The sequence below is a fragment of the Leptonychotes weddellii genome, chromosome 4 (genome assembly GCF_054177405.1).
Source record: "Leptonychotes weddellii isolate Sample4059 chromosome 4, ASM5417740v2, whole genome shotgun sequence".
Classification (NCBI taxonomy): domain Eukaryota; kingdom Metazoa; phylum Chordata; class Mammalia; order Carnivora; family Phocidae; genus Leptonychotes; species Leptonychotes weddellii.
The window spans coordinates 10,450,753-10,465,536 of record NC_138372.1 but is presented as its reverse complement, the minus strand read 5'-3'; the positions used below and the strand labels follow the sequence as shown (position 1 = coordinate 10,465,536).

At 40.7% G+C, this 14,784-nt stretch overlaps 2 protein-coding genes across 2 annotated transcripts in view; both read right to left on the bottom strand.

The window, feature by feature from the left end:
• Positions 1-3,488: 3,488 nt before the first annotated feature.
• Positions 3,489-8,088, bottom strand: RSC1A1 (regulator of solute carriers 1). Its single transcript, XM_081817536.1, has one exon. The coding sequence runs from the start codon at positions 8,086-8,088 to the stop codon at positions 6,232-6,234; it is 1,857 nt and encodes a 618-aa protein (XP_081673662.1). The 3' UTR covers positions 3,489-6,231.
• A 2,544-nt stretch (positions 8,089-10,632) lies between these two features.
• Positions 10,633-14,784, bottom strand: part of DDI2 (DDI proteasomal shuttling factor 2) — a 31,416-nt gene continuing 27,264 nt past the window's right edge. Inside the window, exons 8-9 of the mRNA XM_006748937.3 lie at positions 13,175-13,364; positions 10,633-10,695 (exon numbers count right to left, since the gene is read on the bottom strand). Coding sequence (XP_006749000.1) covers positions 10,679-10,695; positions 13,175-13,364 — 207 coding nt within the window. The 3' untranslated portion in view covers positions 10,633-10,678. The remainder of the gene's footprint in view (positions 10,696-13,174; positions 13,365-14,784) is intronic.

Genomic DNA, 14,784 nt, shown 5'->3' with positions numbered 1-14,784 from the left:
CTTGCCATGAAGACGAGATTCTGAATAAAAATGAGCAAATCAATTTTCATTGTAGGTGCACAGTGAAGAAAGCAATATAATCAGTATGTTCAACTGCTCTGAGTGCATCACTATTTCAAAAGGATGATCGCAAGAATAGAGAATGGAATATAATCATTCAGAGAGAAAGGTCTCAGATAGGAGGCATACACTCAGAAAGCTGTGGGGCCTTCAGGGAAAGAAAAAAAGTCTGGTCAGCATCAGGTAATGTCAGGCTGAAGGAACCTGGAAAATCTGGAAACCAACTGGCTGATCTGACTGCCCCTGATAGGAGATTGAAAGAGGTCTCCTCCCTTTAAGCCACAAATGCATTCATTCAAGGTTGTGTGTAAAGCAAGCTCCTGGTAAACAAAATCTTTTCCCATCAGACATGGATTTTCCCATGGAAAAATATCCAGCATGCCCCTTCCCCAAGTCGGCTAATGAGAATGTTTTTATTTATGTATTTAAAGAAATACAGTTCTGTAAAAATCTAATTTTGTGTTCTACGCCCCCACCACCCCAGGTCTTCTGTCATCTGCCTAACTTTTTTAGGTAAAAGAAACATTCTCTAACTCCTACACCCTTGAACCATTTTCTCTGTAGATTTCATTCCTCAAAATTGTGCCCTGAAACTTACCAGCTATATCCCTCTCACCTTTTACAGCCCCCAGAGGGTCTAGATTACCAATCACCAATATATATCTGATAAACTTTTGAGTTTTCTAATTGTAAGCCTCAGAAGTCACTAGTAGTCAGGGCCAGAAATTCTACCTGTATGCCTCAGGATTACAACATACATGGTGACATTTTAAATAATGGGTTGAAGAATGTCCTTTTGATGGAGCTATCCTGTCAAAGATTTGGTAGAGCCTTGAATCCTCTTGTCAATAATCCTGCCCACCATCCGGTGCCATCGCTTGCTACGTTTTCTGCTCTAGATTCCCATTTCCACATCTTGCACTCAGCTGTTTTAAAACAGCAAATCCTGCAGGATCCTCTGCTAAGTCCTGTTGGCCCAGATGGTCTGTATTCCAGAGCAGCCGTGCTCAAAGGGTGAGTGGGGAGGATGCCGCAGCACACTCCACATTCCTATCCTGCGTGGAAGGGTGTCCTGATGGGAGGAAAAGCTGTCACTGGTGCGTATCTGCGATCATCTCCCATTTACTTGCACTTCTATCCTGCCCATATCCCCTTGTCCCCCGGTAGCATAAATTATTTCCAAATAATTTATACTGACCTCTTCAAGTATTTCTATCAAATGCCAGAACGTTTTTTGTTGGTTTCTGATTCTATTATAAATAATAACTTTTTAGAGCAGTTTTAGGCTCACAGCATCTAATTCCATTTTGAGCCTAATTTTCCCAATCTCCTCTGAATTTGAACCATATCATTCTAATATGACTTTGAAAATAAAACCATGCTAATAGGCAAAAACAGATCTTGCTCTTAAAGCTAAAATTTGTTTCATGTCTCCTTACTAGACAGAACTTCACAAGGGCAGGCTTCCAATCTGATTTAGTCACCCCTGTATCCCCAGTGCTCCCCAGTACTGGGCACACAGGCACTTAATGTCTGATGAATAAATCAATACACACTTTTTTTTTTAACTAAACTCTACCCCCAATGTGGGGCTCGAACTCACAATCCTAAGATCAAGAGTTGCATGTCCTAACGACTGAGCCAGGCAGGCACCCCATGAATCAATGAAATCTCATTCAAAGACTCATACTGTATAGCCTTCAAGAGCACCAGACAGATTTTCTCGAATTCTGTCTTAACCACCACAATACAGATAGTGCAACAAACAACATAATAAACATCTAGAAACCATTTTTTTGGTACTCCCGATGCAAAAAAGCCCTATTATAATTCTTCTATCTAGGGAAGTCTAAAGATTTGGTGCAGGATAATTCTGAATTAACAATGAGGGTGAGTCTTAGGACCACTCCATGCATAGCCTCTATCTTTAGGAAGGACATTTTCAAACTTTCCCTCCGATACTTCCACTTTCATTTCCCACCAAAATGTGACGCTTCTGCTATTTGGAGAAACTAAGGCACAAGAGAAAATCAAGTACATCAAAGGTTTACCCCTAAATTATTTATTCAATGAACTCCTAGGAACACCTTACTAACACTGAGAGGCCTCTAAGGTATAGAACTTAAGCCATGATTTTACATTTCTAGTTCTCAAGGACCACGCTTCGAATGTACTTTGTTGTTAAGAGGAACTGGAGTTTTTTATTCTTTCAGAAAAAAAGCTATTTTTTATTTTATGGAACTCCTAACACAAAAAGGTTAACATTCCATCTTCTGGGAAAGGAAACTCCTAATAACTTGTTTCTTTCTAGTTCAGCCAGACTATACTAAGTCACCAAATTCAAAGGAGAAATTTGGCTTTTTGGTATTTGTGCTAGAGAACAGAAGAATGCATAATCTAATTAGCTTCTCTTAGGATATGTTACCAGTGATAACAAGTTTGAAATACATTGCAGTTCAATTATCCTGCTTGCTCTCATTACAGGCGGCAAACAGGTAGGAAAAGGAAGTCTAAATGCACTGTAACTTTCCTGGCCAGTTATTTGCAAGGCTGTTTTTATATATATGGTGGGATAAAAGCCACCGTAAGTGGAGAATATATCTGTAGATACAAAAACTGTTTGCTTTTCAGTCTATGTAAAATTAACTGTACGGTATTTGTCAATCACACACACATATTATATATATACACATATACACACACACACACACACACACGAGCTGATGGTTAAATCAACTAAGTTTTTATGGCTTTTACTAGAGATAGAAAGCTGTGCTAAGGGAAGAACAGGCAGATTCCATTTTAACTAGTTATAAAATCGGTGACACAGAGTCTCATACATCTTTCCATTTTTATGCAACCCTCTCTCACTGGAGAAATGCTTTGGGGAAAAAACACATGGGTTGTGTCTTCCTTTAGTACATATGGAGACAAGGAGCTCTGGGAGGTTTCATAGGCTCCAAGGCAGAACAGTTTTAACACACACCCACCATCTATCCCATTCTCTTTGCCAAGCAACTGGTTATCGTTATATGTTAATGGCTAAGGCCCAAACTGTGGGATGAAGGCTACTGGCTGATGTCTGGAGGCCTAAACAGGTACAAGTGGAAATCATTCTTATCAGCTCCAATGAGCAAAATCTGCAGCCTTGGCACGGCTGTCAGGTCACCAAGCACATTGCTACACACGCGAATCAACTTAGGGTAAACTGCAGAAGTCATACAGGACAATCTTCTCCTCTCTTTGGTGAATAAACAGAGACCACCCTTGGAGGTGAGTGCTGACCACAGAACCGTCCGTTACTGGTTGTGGCAAAGAAGCTGTCAGTAAAGTGGCCCATTACTGTTTATGGCTGACCAGTATCCGTATTTTAGCTACCAGAGGAGTTCACAATGATTTTATCTTATTTTAAGAGAAGTTAATCTTGAATTTCTTCACTTTTTAAAAAAAGGTTATTTTAACTTTTTTTTTTTTTTTTTTTTTAGTAATCTCTACACCCAACGTGAGGCTCGAACCCACGACCCTGGGATCGAGAGTCGCATATTCTTCTGACTGAGACAGCCAGGCGCCCCAAATTTCTGCACTTTCAAAAAAACTGACAATGAAGGTTCACTAGTGTCATGTTCCTTAATTCCCTTTGTGTTTTAAGAACTGCAAAATGTAAAAATGATTCAAAATCCTAACAATGTCAACAACTTCACTTTCATACAAATGATGGAACAGGAAATAAGGTTTTAAAAATCGAAGCAATTATACACTGAAAAATAAATGATGAAAAAGGACAAGGATATCTGGCAAGTGGGTTCAGCTCATTCATTCAAAGTACTACTAACAAGAATACATGTACAACTATAGGCCTATTCAATTTCCTCCTAAAAATAAATACACATATGTAGTAAAAAGCTATTATAATAAAACCTTTTCCGGGCTGATATCCTATATTCCACCTGGGATTGATTCCCAAATCTCTGCACTGTGAAAACTGAGCGGCCAAGCCTCTGAGCAGTACACCACCACCCAGACAGAGCCTATGAGGCCCATCTTCACGCAGAGGCCTTTTTGGAGGAGTCTGTTGTCATCGGTAACTTCCCCCACCTCATACCAACCCCACTTCGCGACCTCAAAGATTTATAAGCTTAGAATAAATTCCCAATTACCACCCATAAAGCAAATACAGGGGCCATTGCATTGCTACTATATTTTGCTTCAATCATAGCACCAACTACTTAATTACAATCACAGCTCTAAGAGTCGGTTGACAGAAATCCTATATGCAGTTTCCTAGTGCATCTTACATCTTTGGTGTGGGGCAGGCAAAAGGGTCTGCAACATGTGATTGTCTAAAAGAGTATCTTAAAGACAACCTGGCTGACCCGCTGTTCTGAATGCCCTCTTGAAAACAGTAAACCACAACTCCTTCTGTCAACCATCTCCTAACTTCAGAGGATCATGATGAATCTATGTGACTTTCCATCACATCACTAAAGTCTCATAACACACAGACAAATATCACAGCAAAAGGAAAAGATGGAATAGGGTAGAAGAGAAACGTCTCTAAGTGCCCCCAAATTAAAATTTCAAGAACTCCTGAGATATGAGCCTCCATTTTGATTGTGCTCAATGACTCGAATTCTGATGGAAAGAATAAGCTTCCAAAGAGAGTAAGACTTTAGACAAAATCATTTAACACTAAGTTCACGAATCACCCTTTCAAAACATTATTTCAAACACATTGCGAACCAGAACTTGGAATCGGGAGTTATTCTCAAGATTCTTTTCAATAAAACCAAGATTTCGGATTCCTGCTAGGTACGTAAGAGTTTATTCTTCAGGAAAAACTACCTAAAATCTATCCAGTAGGATTATTGCACAGTGGGGCCCACAGGACAATGGTTTCCAAGGGCTAGTCCTCATATAAAAAAAGGCCACAATAAATACTTCTATATACTATGCCCCACTCTACCTTGACATGGTAAACACAAATATGATGCATCTTGCTTTAAAAAAGAAACTCCTGAGGAAAGAAAGGGATGGAAATCTCTACCCAAGGCCACTTGAGTCAGAAACTGCAGTTACTATTTCCGGTGCCACGAAGGACACTCAACAAAGAGACTGACCATTCCAAGCACCAAGATGAACCAGTGACAAGGTTATTTCACTCAGATCACAGCTCAACCTGAGCTTTAGAAGAAGTTCCTAGTAGATGAGCTTCTAAAGGAAATAAACTGCTGGCGATCAACCCGTTAGCAGATCTTTTAAGTTCCTCATTAATCACTAAAGGTTGAGGTGTGATCAGTAAGATGCTAGCAAACCCACTCTCTAATCAATTCCAGTGTTTCGGCCATTTTTCACTCCTAGTTCTTGAAACATCACCAGGATAATTGCAAATGGAATTACAGACTCTTCCCTTTTCTATCTGGGTAGCACCATGTTTCACTCTGATGTTGACTCCCCCGCCCCTCCCCCGCAGTGTCCCACCCCAAATACTTGGAAATCCATGCAGCAGCCTATGATGCACAAAGCAGCCCAAGTTCTAAACCCTCCCACCTCATCCCATAAAAAGGTCAAATCCTAACCAAACAAATAAAAACATACCACTCTAGGAGATATTAGTCAACTACTCTTCAATTTCCTGTTGTTAACTGATGAATCATCAATACACAGAGCACTAAGTGTAATTCCAAACACCAAACCATGTGATCCAGTTTGTAAATGGACAACTGAGCCAACAAGCCATACCTTGCCTACAGTACAGACAAAGCCAAAATGGGAAGCTGATTTGCTTTTAGCTGCATGGGCGGTGGGATTTCTCATGGCTTCTGCTTTTTAAAGCATTCACTCTCATTCTAAAATGGTATGCTATACACGAAACCATCAATTTTATTCCAGAATACATCATCTTAATGATAATAAAAAGCTTTTGTATGCACATTACTGCCAATACATTTAAAAAGGCCCAAATTTTAACAAAGAGAATAGACAAATTCATCAGACAAGAGATAAGTTACTTTGGCCGAAAAAAATCCTTAAAAAAAATCTGGCTCAACATTCTGCTTGCAGGTTTCTACATACACTGTATATGTGGTGAGTGTGTATGTGTGTGTGTATGTGTGTGTGCGTGTATAGCTTTTTTAAAGGGAATGGAGTATGGTCTAGCCCCCTTTTCCATGGTTATGTAGGAACTACAATGTTCTTTGCTAGCAAAACAAGAAGTGCAAGGTCTGCATTTCCACCAACTCGATGCAAAGCCCCAAGAGCTTCCTGCAAAGTGAAGCCAGCACGGAGAATGCGGTCAATGTCTGCGGCGGGAAAAATTAATGGTGGAAGAATGGAGGGACTTGATGCTGGCTGGCTGGGAGGTGGTTCAAACTCAAGAAGTCGTCCTGCAGCTTCAGGACAGACATCTTCTCTGGTCTCAGGCCTGTCTGGCACTGGCTTCTGTGTGCCCGGACCCAAATCTTGAACCAGTATGAAATTGGACAAGGACTTCGCTTGCTCAGAAGTGTGACTGACTGCATCCTCCTCACCGGCTAAGGGTTTGCGTGGAATGTCTACACCTAAGGTGCAGTGTGACTGATTAGACGTTTTAGCTGAGGCTAGAGTGGCAGAGCTGCTCTCCTTTCCAGATTCCCTAGGCTTGGGGACACTTTCCTTATCCGTTACTAGGCCATCGCCCGGACCCCTTACAGTACTATTTTCTACTGCATCTACTCCAGCACCATTTGAAGTGTCTGGTAACTTCTCTGCCCTCACCGATACAGATATGGTCTGATGAAAGGTGACTTGTGAATGCTCTTCATTCTGGGCAGCTGTAAGATGCTCACTTTGGGTCCATCTTTCAGAAAGGTCCTTAGTAACTGTTTGGCCCTCAGTTACCATTTCGGACTGACAGATAACTTCCCCAGATATATTTTCTGAAGCTGGTTTACTACTAATGACCAGAAGTTCATGGAGTTCCTTCAAGGCTGCTGTTAGAGATGAGCATGATTCCTCTGCTGACTCCACAGAGGGCTGAGAACTGCCACAAAGACTTAAAGAGGGGGAGCAATCCCCATCTTCTTTACTTGTTCCAGACATTTCAACATTGCTGTCTGGGAACTGTAAATCCTGAGTGCAAACTGAATTACTCAAAATTTCAGACGAAGGGTTACATTTTGATGTTTCTACTTCCATCAAGGGATTATCTAAGGTGAGAGCAGATGCACCGATGTTCTTGACACTGGCATGCTGACCATCTGCTGAATTAAGCACAGCAACTAGGGACTCTTCAACTGTATCTACTTCCATAAATGTTTCTGACTTTGAGCAGCCAAACCATCCTGAAGGTAGAGTACTTTCCTCTGTACCTGGAGGGTCCGCATTCTGTCGTAGCCGGTCTTCTTTCATTGTCGATTCCAAATCAACACTTCTTTGTTGATTCTGTTGCCTTTCTCCAAGAAGTTCAAAGTCCTCTGCGTTACAGAGATGTTCTCGGTCGTTTAGAGCATTCAGTTGTCCAACCCCGTGCTGTTCATTCCCTGGTTCTTTGTGCTGAAGGCCATTCACCTGATGCAGGTTCTGATTTTCTGGATGCCAACCCTTCTCACCTAGAAACCCTGGTGGTTCTTGCACCCTAGTAGTTGTGACAGATACACTAGCTTGCTGTCTTGTGTGGAGATGAGATCTGAGGCCCTGGGTGCTTCTTTCAGCAGATTTCTCCATATTATCGGCAACAATGGCTTCTTCAGAGGAATTCTGCAAAGGTATGGCTGGACTCTGGTCTGCTGGAGCACTGTCTGCTGAAGAAGCACTATCAGAAAGATCCTGCAGAGGAAGATGTTCTTTCTTTTCAGAGGTTATCTGGAACTCAGCTGAAGCCTTCAAAGCCTTCACAGCTTTAGGTTCGATGCTGTCGGGGTCACTGGGCTTGATAGGGCAGACTGAAGCAGAGACAGAGTGAGCAAGACTCATAGGATTACCAATCTCAGGACTCTGTCCTGAAGGATGGGCTGGATGGTTAAATCCATCTGAAGTTGGTAATGATGACATTCCCAGTGAGGTAGTTTCTTTACCGCTTTTCTCTATATGGACCAAAAAGGAAAGGAGATTAATCAGCAGGTTACAAAGGCCACTAAATTATCAGATGATACAAATCTAAACAGGACAGAACAAAATTAGGTCCTTAAACTTGGGTTTGTCTTATATTCATAGACTTATACAAGAACCATTCCCACTGGGGTAGACAATTTAACATCACAGGATCAGAATAAGAGGTAGGTACATTCTTAATAAAACATGTGCACTCTAATTCAGTATTTTTCTTTAAGTACCATTAATAAACATCCACATAGTGGCTGGGTTAGTGCTCAAGACTGAGGGAAAAGGATGTATCTTTATTCTCAGTGAGCTCAGAACTCTAGAATAGAGTTTCTCCGAGTGTATTCTATCACTTGCCCTGAAGTCACCTGGCATGTTTGCTAAGCGTGCACACTCAGGGGCACTCATCCTTGGGAGTAAACCCATGAATATGCATTTTCAATAAGCTCCTCAGGTGATTCTTAAGCATGTCACAAATTTTGAGGATCTCTACACTGAACAATTCTCATGTCAAGGCACTTTCAGTGTTTCAAATGTGAACACGAAGGTTCTAAACGACAATTCTAAATCCGGGTATATCTGGAACAGAGTGGAAATTATAATGAGAAAGGAGAATACGCTTGGGAATCTCCAGAAGACAGAGAAACGTCCCATTTAATTCATTTCTATCCAAACTTCCTGAAAATCAGGATAAAACTACGTTGAGTGTGGAGTCAAAGAACAAAAATAAGGCTAAAGGTCAAACATTAAATCCAATCATCACCTTACCAAATAGGGCAACTTTAGAAAGGATTATCAGTTACTTTATCACATTAACATAGTACAACTAAGTGAGAACATTTAAGTACTTTAAGGGCACGGTAGGGGGTGGTCCTGGCAGTGGAGGGAGATAGTTTGTAATGGTTTTTTGCCAGGCAATGACAATTTAGATTGACTGCAACTAACTGAGCACTCACAGGATGGCAGGCTCAAACACCACCTCATGACACCATTAATCATCACTCCAACCCGCCTTTTGCCACGGATCCAGTTAAACATCGACCTCTACCGCAATTACTGTAAGATCTTTAATTAAATGCCAAAGGCTGGTAACAAAGATTACTTCACAATACAATCTATTAGGGCAGATGTAACTCAAATGCTTCATGCTGATTAACATCCAATGTGGTGGGCCTGATCGTTAAGAAGGCACGAAGCAATCCAGTTAGGATTCAAACAGCTCTAGATCATTCTAATGCAACACTGGTTAACAGCAGGAGAAGATAAAGCACTAACTACGTCAGGAAGTTACTGACTTCTTGCAAAAACAATCTGATAGTTTAGAGGTAAACGGGACAACAGGATTTATTTCAGTGCAAATTATACCCATTAGTGCCTAGAAACACAGTGATTAGTTTTATTTATCAATCTCTAGAGCTGACTCTAGAACTCTAGAGGTTCAACTGCGAGTTAATGCCAACAGAGAAGATGCGTTACAGTGAAGTATCCATGTGAGGGGCCTTCTGGCACCAACGTGCCAGTGAGGACGACTGAGTGACGTCAAGGAGAACACGGCCTCCATGTGTTTGGTACTCACTATGAAAGCAGCACACAGTCCTCCTGTAGCTGAGAGGGTCAGTCTCACTGGCCTAAGTCCTAACTAGGGGAGCACCGGGTCAGTACTATAGGGTAGGAGAAGGGGATGAGGACAATGGATATGAAGGCTAATTAAACCGTGCCTACTTTTACCCCACCTTGGTAAGGAAAAAGGAAAAAAGAAGAAATTGAGTGCTAGGTATCTAATTACAACCAGCCTGCAAACCCCTATACAGTCTAAGGTTGGTAGTTTAAAGACTCGTTCTTCCTCTTGAGAAATCAGCCGGTACGCTCAGGCTGCTGTCTCCCAGATTTACACTCTAGGGAAACGGGGGCAGAGTGCCTCCGGGGGAGAGTCTGTCAGGCTAGGGAGAGACGGAAGAGCCAAGTGTCAGCTCTTCTTTGTGGGAGAATAAAACCTCAGTCCTGCCCACGTTAGTGAACCTGTGTCCCTAGACAAGTCAGCTGGTCTAGGCTTCCACTTCTTCCTCAGTGGACTGGCAATTTCTACCTGTCTCTAACTCTATGTGGTTGTGTGCAGTGCTAGGAAAAAAGAACTTTCAGGTTTTCAGAAGAAACAGACTCAAGAAACCCCTGATGGTGTAGTTACCCCAACAACAATGCACTGTGGTGCTGACATTCTTGATTTGATATATTCACCATGGCCAGATGGGCCGTTTTTCCTGGGATTTCCCCTCCCTTCCTTGGACTGTTCCAATGGCTGAGAAAACTTTGCATAGGAAATTGCGCTCAGTTACGTACGTATGCCAACACACAGATGCATATACAGGCTAGTTGTAACCAGATTAAACAAGGTGAAATGGATGGCAGAAGCTAAATTCCAAAACTGCTGCAGATACAGAGACTTTCAGACCACAGACGATAACTGGATGGAAGGCTTAACGTGGTGTCTATAAATACCTGGTCTGGGGCCCACTCCAGCTGCAGTACACACACACTACATGCATCATGGCTTCTGACGCTCTGTTTGAATTAGGAAACAGACAAGCAAACTTGGGTTAACAATGCAAACCACAAAGCATGCAGGGTTTTGTCTCCATTCCTCTGCCACCTTTATAATCAGGAACTGGTAGAGTCAAGCTTGGGGAATGTTTCTGTAGTCTAGTTGGTTTAATTCTCTCAATACATGAAGCAATGTGTCAACTTCAACAGATTTTTCAAAAGAACTTGGAAAGAAATGAACTTCACACACCCACACACACAGAATTCACGGGCAGACATGTGGGACGGGTGGAGAACAGCAGACCCATAGATGGAATCACACGGTATGGAAATCTTAAAGGTGAGCGAACGCTTGTAACAGTCACTTTCCAAATTTCCTACTCAGTTGAGATTTATTTTTAGAAGAAAAACAAACCAACCTGGATTACCCTGGCTTATCTATTAGCCAGTTTTTAGAAGATGTATTAGATACAGCTCCTATTCGGATTTATTTTTCCATTGATAGAAAAGATAAAGACACTCTGGTATAAGGTATCCACCAAAGTTTTTAGCAAAAATACTTTCATCTACTATGGCCAGAGTTCTGATTTTGATGATACTGGGAAGCTGGTGTTCCAAACAAACAGGACGTGATGTAGAATTATTTCACTACTTAAACATTATAAAAATTAGCACAAGCCACGTATCATCAGTAACAAAAAGGCACATGGGAAAAAACCCATTTCCTTTTAATCCTTTTAAAAAATATTTTTATTTTTTAATTTTACTTTTCATGTCCTTAAAGTAATCTCTAAGCCCAACGTGGGACTCACACACATGACCCCAAGATCAGGAGTCTCACGGTCTACCGACTGAGCCAGCCAGGTACACACCTCCTTTTAATCCTTTCAATTGGTACATTCCCTTCACTATGCTGAAAACACCTGTGGTTTCTATTTTAATTTCCTGAACTTTTTATTACAAGGTTATTACCCAAAGAGGGTAACTGTTAGTGGGTTAGAAAGCATTGCTATCATCAGCTAGTGCTTCTCAAATAAAAACACCAAATTGTGGGGGAAAAATGGAGATTTCACAAGATGGTAATACATCTTCATTTTATTAATACCCAGTATTATGACTAAGCTGACAAGTTACTAAAAACAGGTAAAACCTTCTAAGTGGGTATGTCAAACTCAGTCAAGCTTGCCTTGCAGGGAAGATTAAAACTATTAATTTAGTCTCTATCTGGTGGTTCAGAATTCTCCCCTTCCTGCAAAACAGTTATGTCACAACCAAAGCTGTACTTTATATGTAAAACTCAAAGGTACCAAAAGGTGTGGTGATTAGGAACAAGGCCAGCTTGGAAAACTCTGTCTGCTACCCACACCCATTTTAAAGAGGCTCAGGGCTAGACCTCTGGGTGTTCTCTAAGTAAAAACACTGGCAAAATCTGGCTGCTTATTTTTTAAAGATCTTATCTTTTTTGTCTTTAGGAGAAAGCTATTCCCTGGACTTGTAGCTCTAATACATTTTGCTATACCAGAAAACACAGTGTGTGATATTAGTCACTGATGAATAATTACAGCTCAAGACTTTAAAATAACCCCACCTTAAAAGTGAATTCTCTTCAGCTTCTAGAAAATGTATCCCAGAGTCACTGTTTTATAACAGATGGGGAAAAATTATGCCATGAAGGTAGGATTTCAGCAAAAATGTGTCCTTCCACTTAGCCCAGAAAACTTGGCTTGGTCTTTAGATTTAAACAAGCCATGACAACTGAGACTTAACGAAAAAATGATTAGGTATCCCCATGTCAACAGCTGATCTACTGTTCTAATTTGGCCCAAGGACACACTATGCAATCTCATTAATAGCATAAACACTGTAGTTTGATTAGTGTTCAATTATGCATCTTATTGTCGGTTCCTCTGTCTATGGTGGCAACACTTTCAGTACCTATTAAAAAGGCTGGGACTGCTTAGTCACAACAACAATGCTTTCCTTCAAAGGAAATGGGCCCAAGAAAAGGAAAATAAATTTTCAGGGAAACTGTAGAACTCAAAAGGAAATGTCTGCTTAATTTTTTTTTTCTTTTTTAAAGTAGGCTCCACACCTAGCATGGAGCCCAGTGCGGGGCTTGAACTCACAACCCTGAGATCAAGACCTGAGCTGAGATCAAGAGTTGGACCCTCAACCAACTGAGCCAACCAAGTGCCCCTGTAGTAATTTTTGTTAGGAAAAAAGAAACAAGATTTTTAAGGAAGCCTACCAAAATGTGCTTAAGCAAATAACTCCCTGATGTACCTGGTAACACAGCAATGGATCTGTCGAAACACCAAGGTTTTCTTTATTGGATTCAGAGATAGGGAGAGGTGGTGAGAGGACAAGGAACACATCCATGACAGGACAATGACACGGATTAGAAACTGAAAAGGTCCCCAACCCCTCTGAAGATCCAACCTCCCCCGCTCACCAACCAATAAGAAGAAAAGTTATTCGAGAGCTTGGCCACTGCAAATACCTGCATCCTCTACGGATTTCTGAAGAGCTTCTGCTAATTCTTGGTCTGCGATCTCCTCTGGCCGCACATCCTCTCGCCCAGCCCCGTATGCCAATCGGGCACACTCTGGTAACTCTCCCTCGGGAAGGAAGGTGGTCTGAGAGCCTGTGGTGCCGATCACGAGTACATTTTTCTTGAGGTCAATGGAACACTTGGAAGGAAGAAACCAAAGACAGATGACAGTGGATAAAACGCCATGCAGAAAAATTATCATGAATTTAAATATTTAAGTTTTATTTCATATTTAAATATTTTTAAGTATTTAAAGTTTATAGCAGAATCCTCTTCACAGGATGCAGTTTACACTTACTCGTCTAACCCAAGCTCTACTCATTTCTGAACTTAAATGTAATACATGTTCATTGTAAAAATTTGGAAACATGCCAGGCATAATCAGCAGCCCCACTTTTTAGAAACATGTAAGTGACTTTTTCTTATAAAACTGAGACATACTATTTATACATTCACATTTACATTACTATTTACATTTTCCTTATTGCATAAAGTACAGCTTATATTTAAACTCTATACCAATGATCTAAAAAGTGGTATATGGGCAAGGCCATCTCTACAAAAGTATTCTTTATTTCATACTTATGCTGCCCTCCTTTTTTGTATATTTTTCTGTGTATATGACATAGGACAGTACACACATGCATGTTTTACATCTATCAAGTTGGAGAGTACTGGTCTATACCATGACTAACAAACGGAGAAAGATGGTGACAAGTTAAAAAATTGGGTTTTATTAAAACATGCATTCACTCATCCCTTCTACTTAAAATTCTGCACCTTCAGTAGAATATTAATGCAGTATATTTTATAGGAATTTAGTAATAAAAATCTTTTTAAACAGTACTAGTGACATAAAAATATTGACTAGATATGAAATATTGCTGTGAAAAATCTTATTACCCAGTGGACATTAACTGCTTCTTCAATCAGAAGAGTTTATCTTTAAACAAATTATTAGGCTTCAGAGTGGAAATATAAATATCACTGCAAGCAAATATATTTACAAATCATCCTCCCTGTACTAAATAAACATTCCCACTCCCAACATCTCATGTACACCTTCCTTAATCCTGCAGCTCTTCTTACTGAGCATCGTCTGCCTAGCTAGTAAGGATTTACTAAACGTATACTTGCAGTAAAATCACCATCATGGGGAATGCAAGCTGGTGCAGCCACTCTGGAAAACAGTATGGAGGTTCCTCAAAAAGTTGAAAATAGAGCTACCATATGATCCAGCAATTGCACTCCTGGGTATTTACCCCAAAGATACAAAAGTAGGGATCCGAAAGGGTACGTGCACCCCGATGTTTATAGCAGCAATGTCCACAATAGCCAAACTGTGGAAAGAGTCAAGATGTCCATCGACAGATGAATGGATAAAGAAGATGTGGTAGATATATACAATGGAATATTATGCAGCCATCAAAAGGAATGAGATCTTGCCATTTGCAACGACGTGGATGGAACTGGAGGGTATTATGCTGAGCGAAATAAGTCAAACAGAGAAAGACATGTATCATATGACCTCACTGATACGAGGAATTCTTAATCTCAGG

What these genes read in the sequence shown, in the direction of transcription:
- RSC1A1 (XM_081817536.1), bottom strand. Translation starts at nt 8,088, where the DNA reads ATGTCATCATTACCAACTTCAGATGGATTTAACCATCCAGCCCATCCT.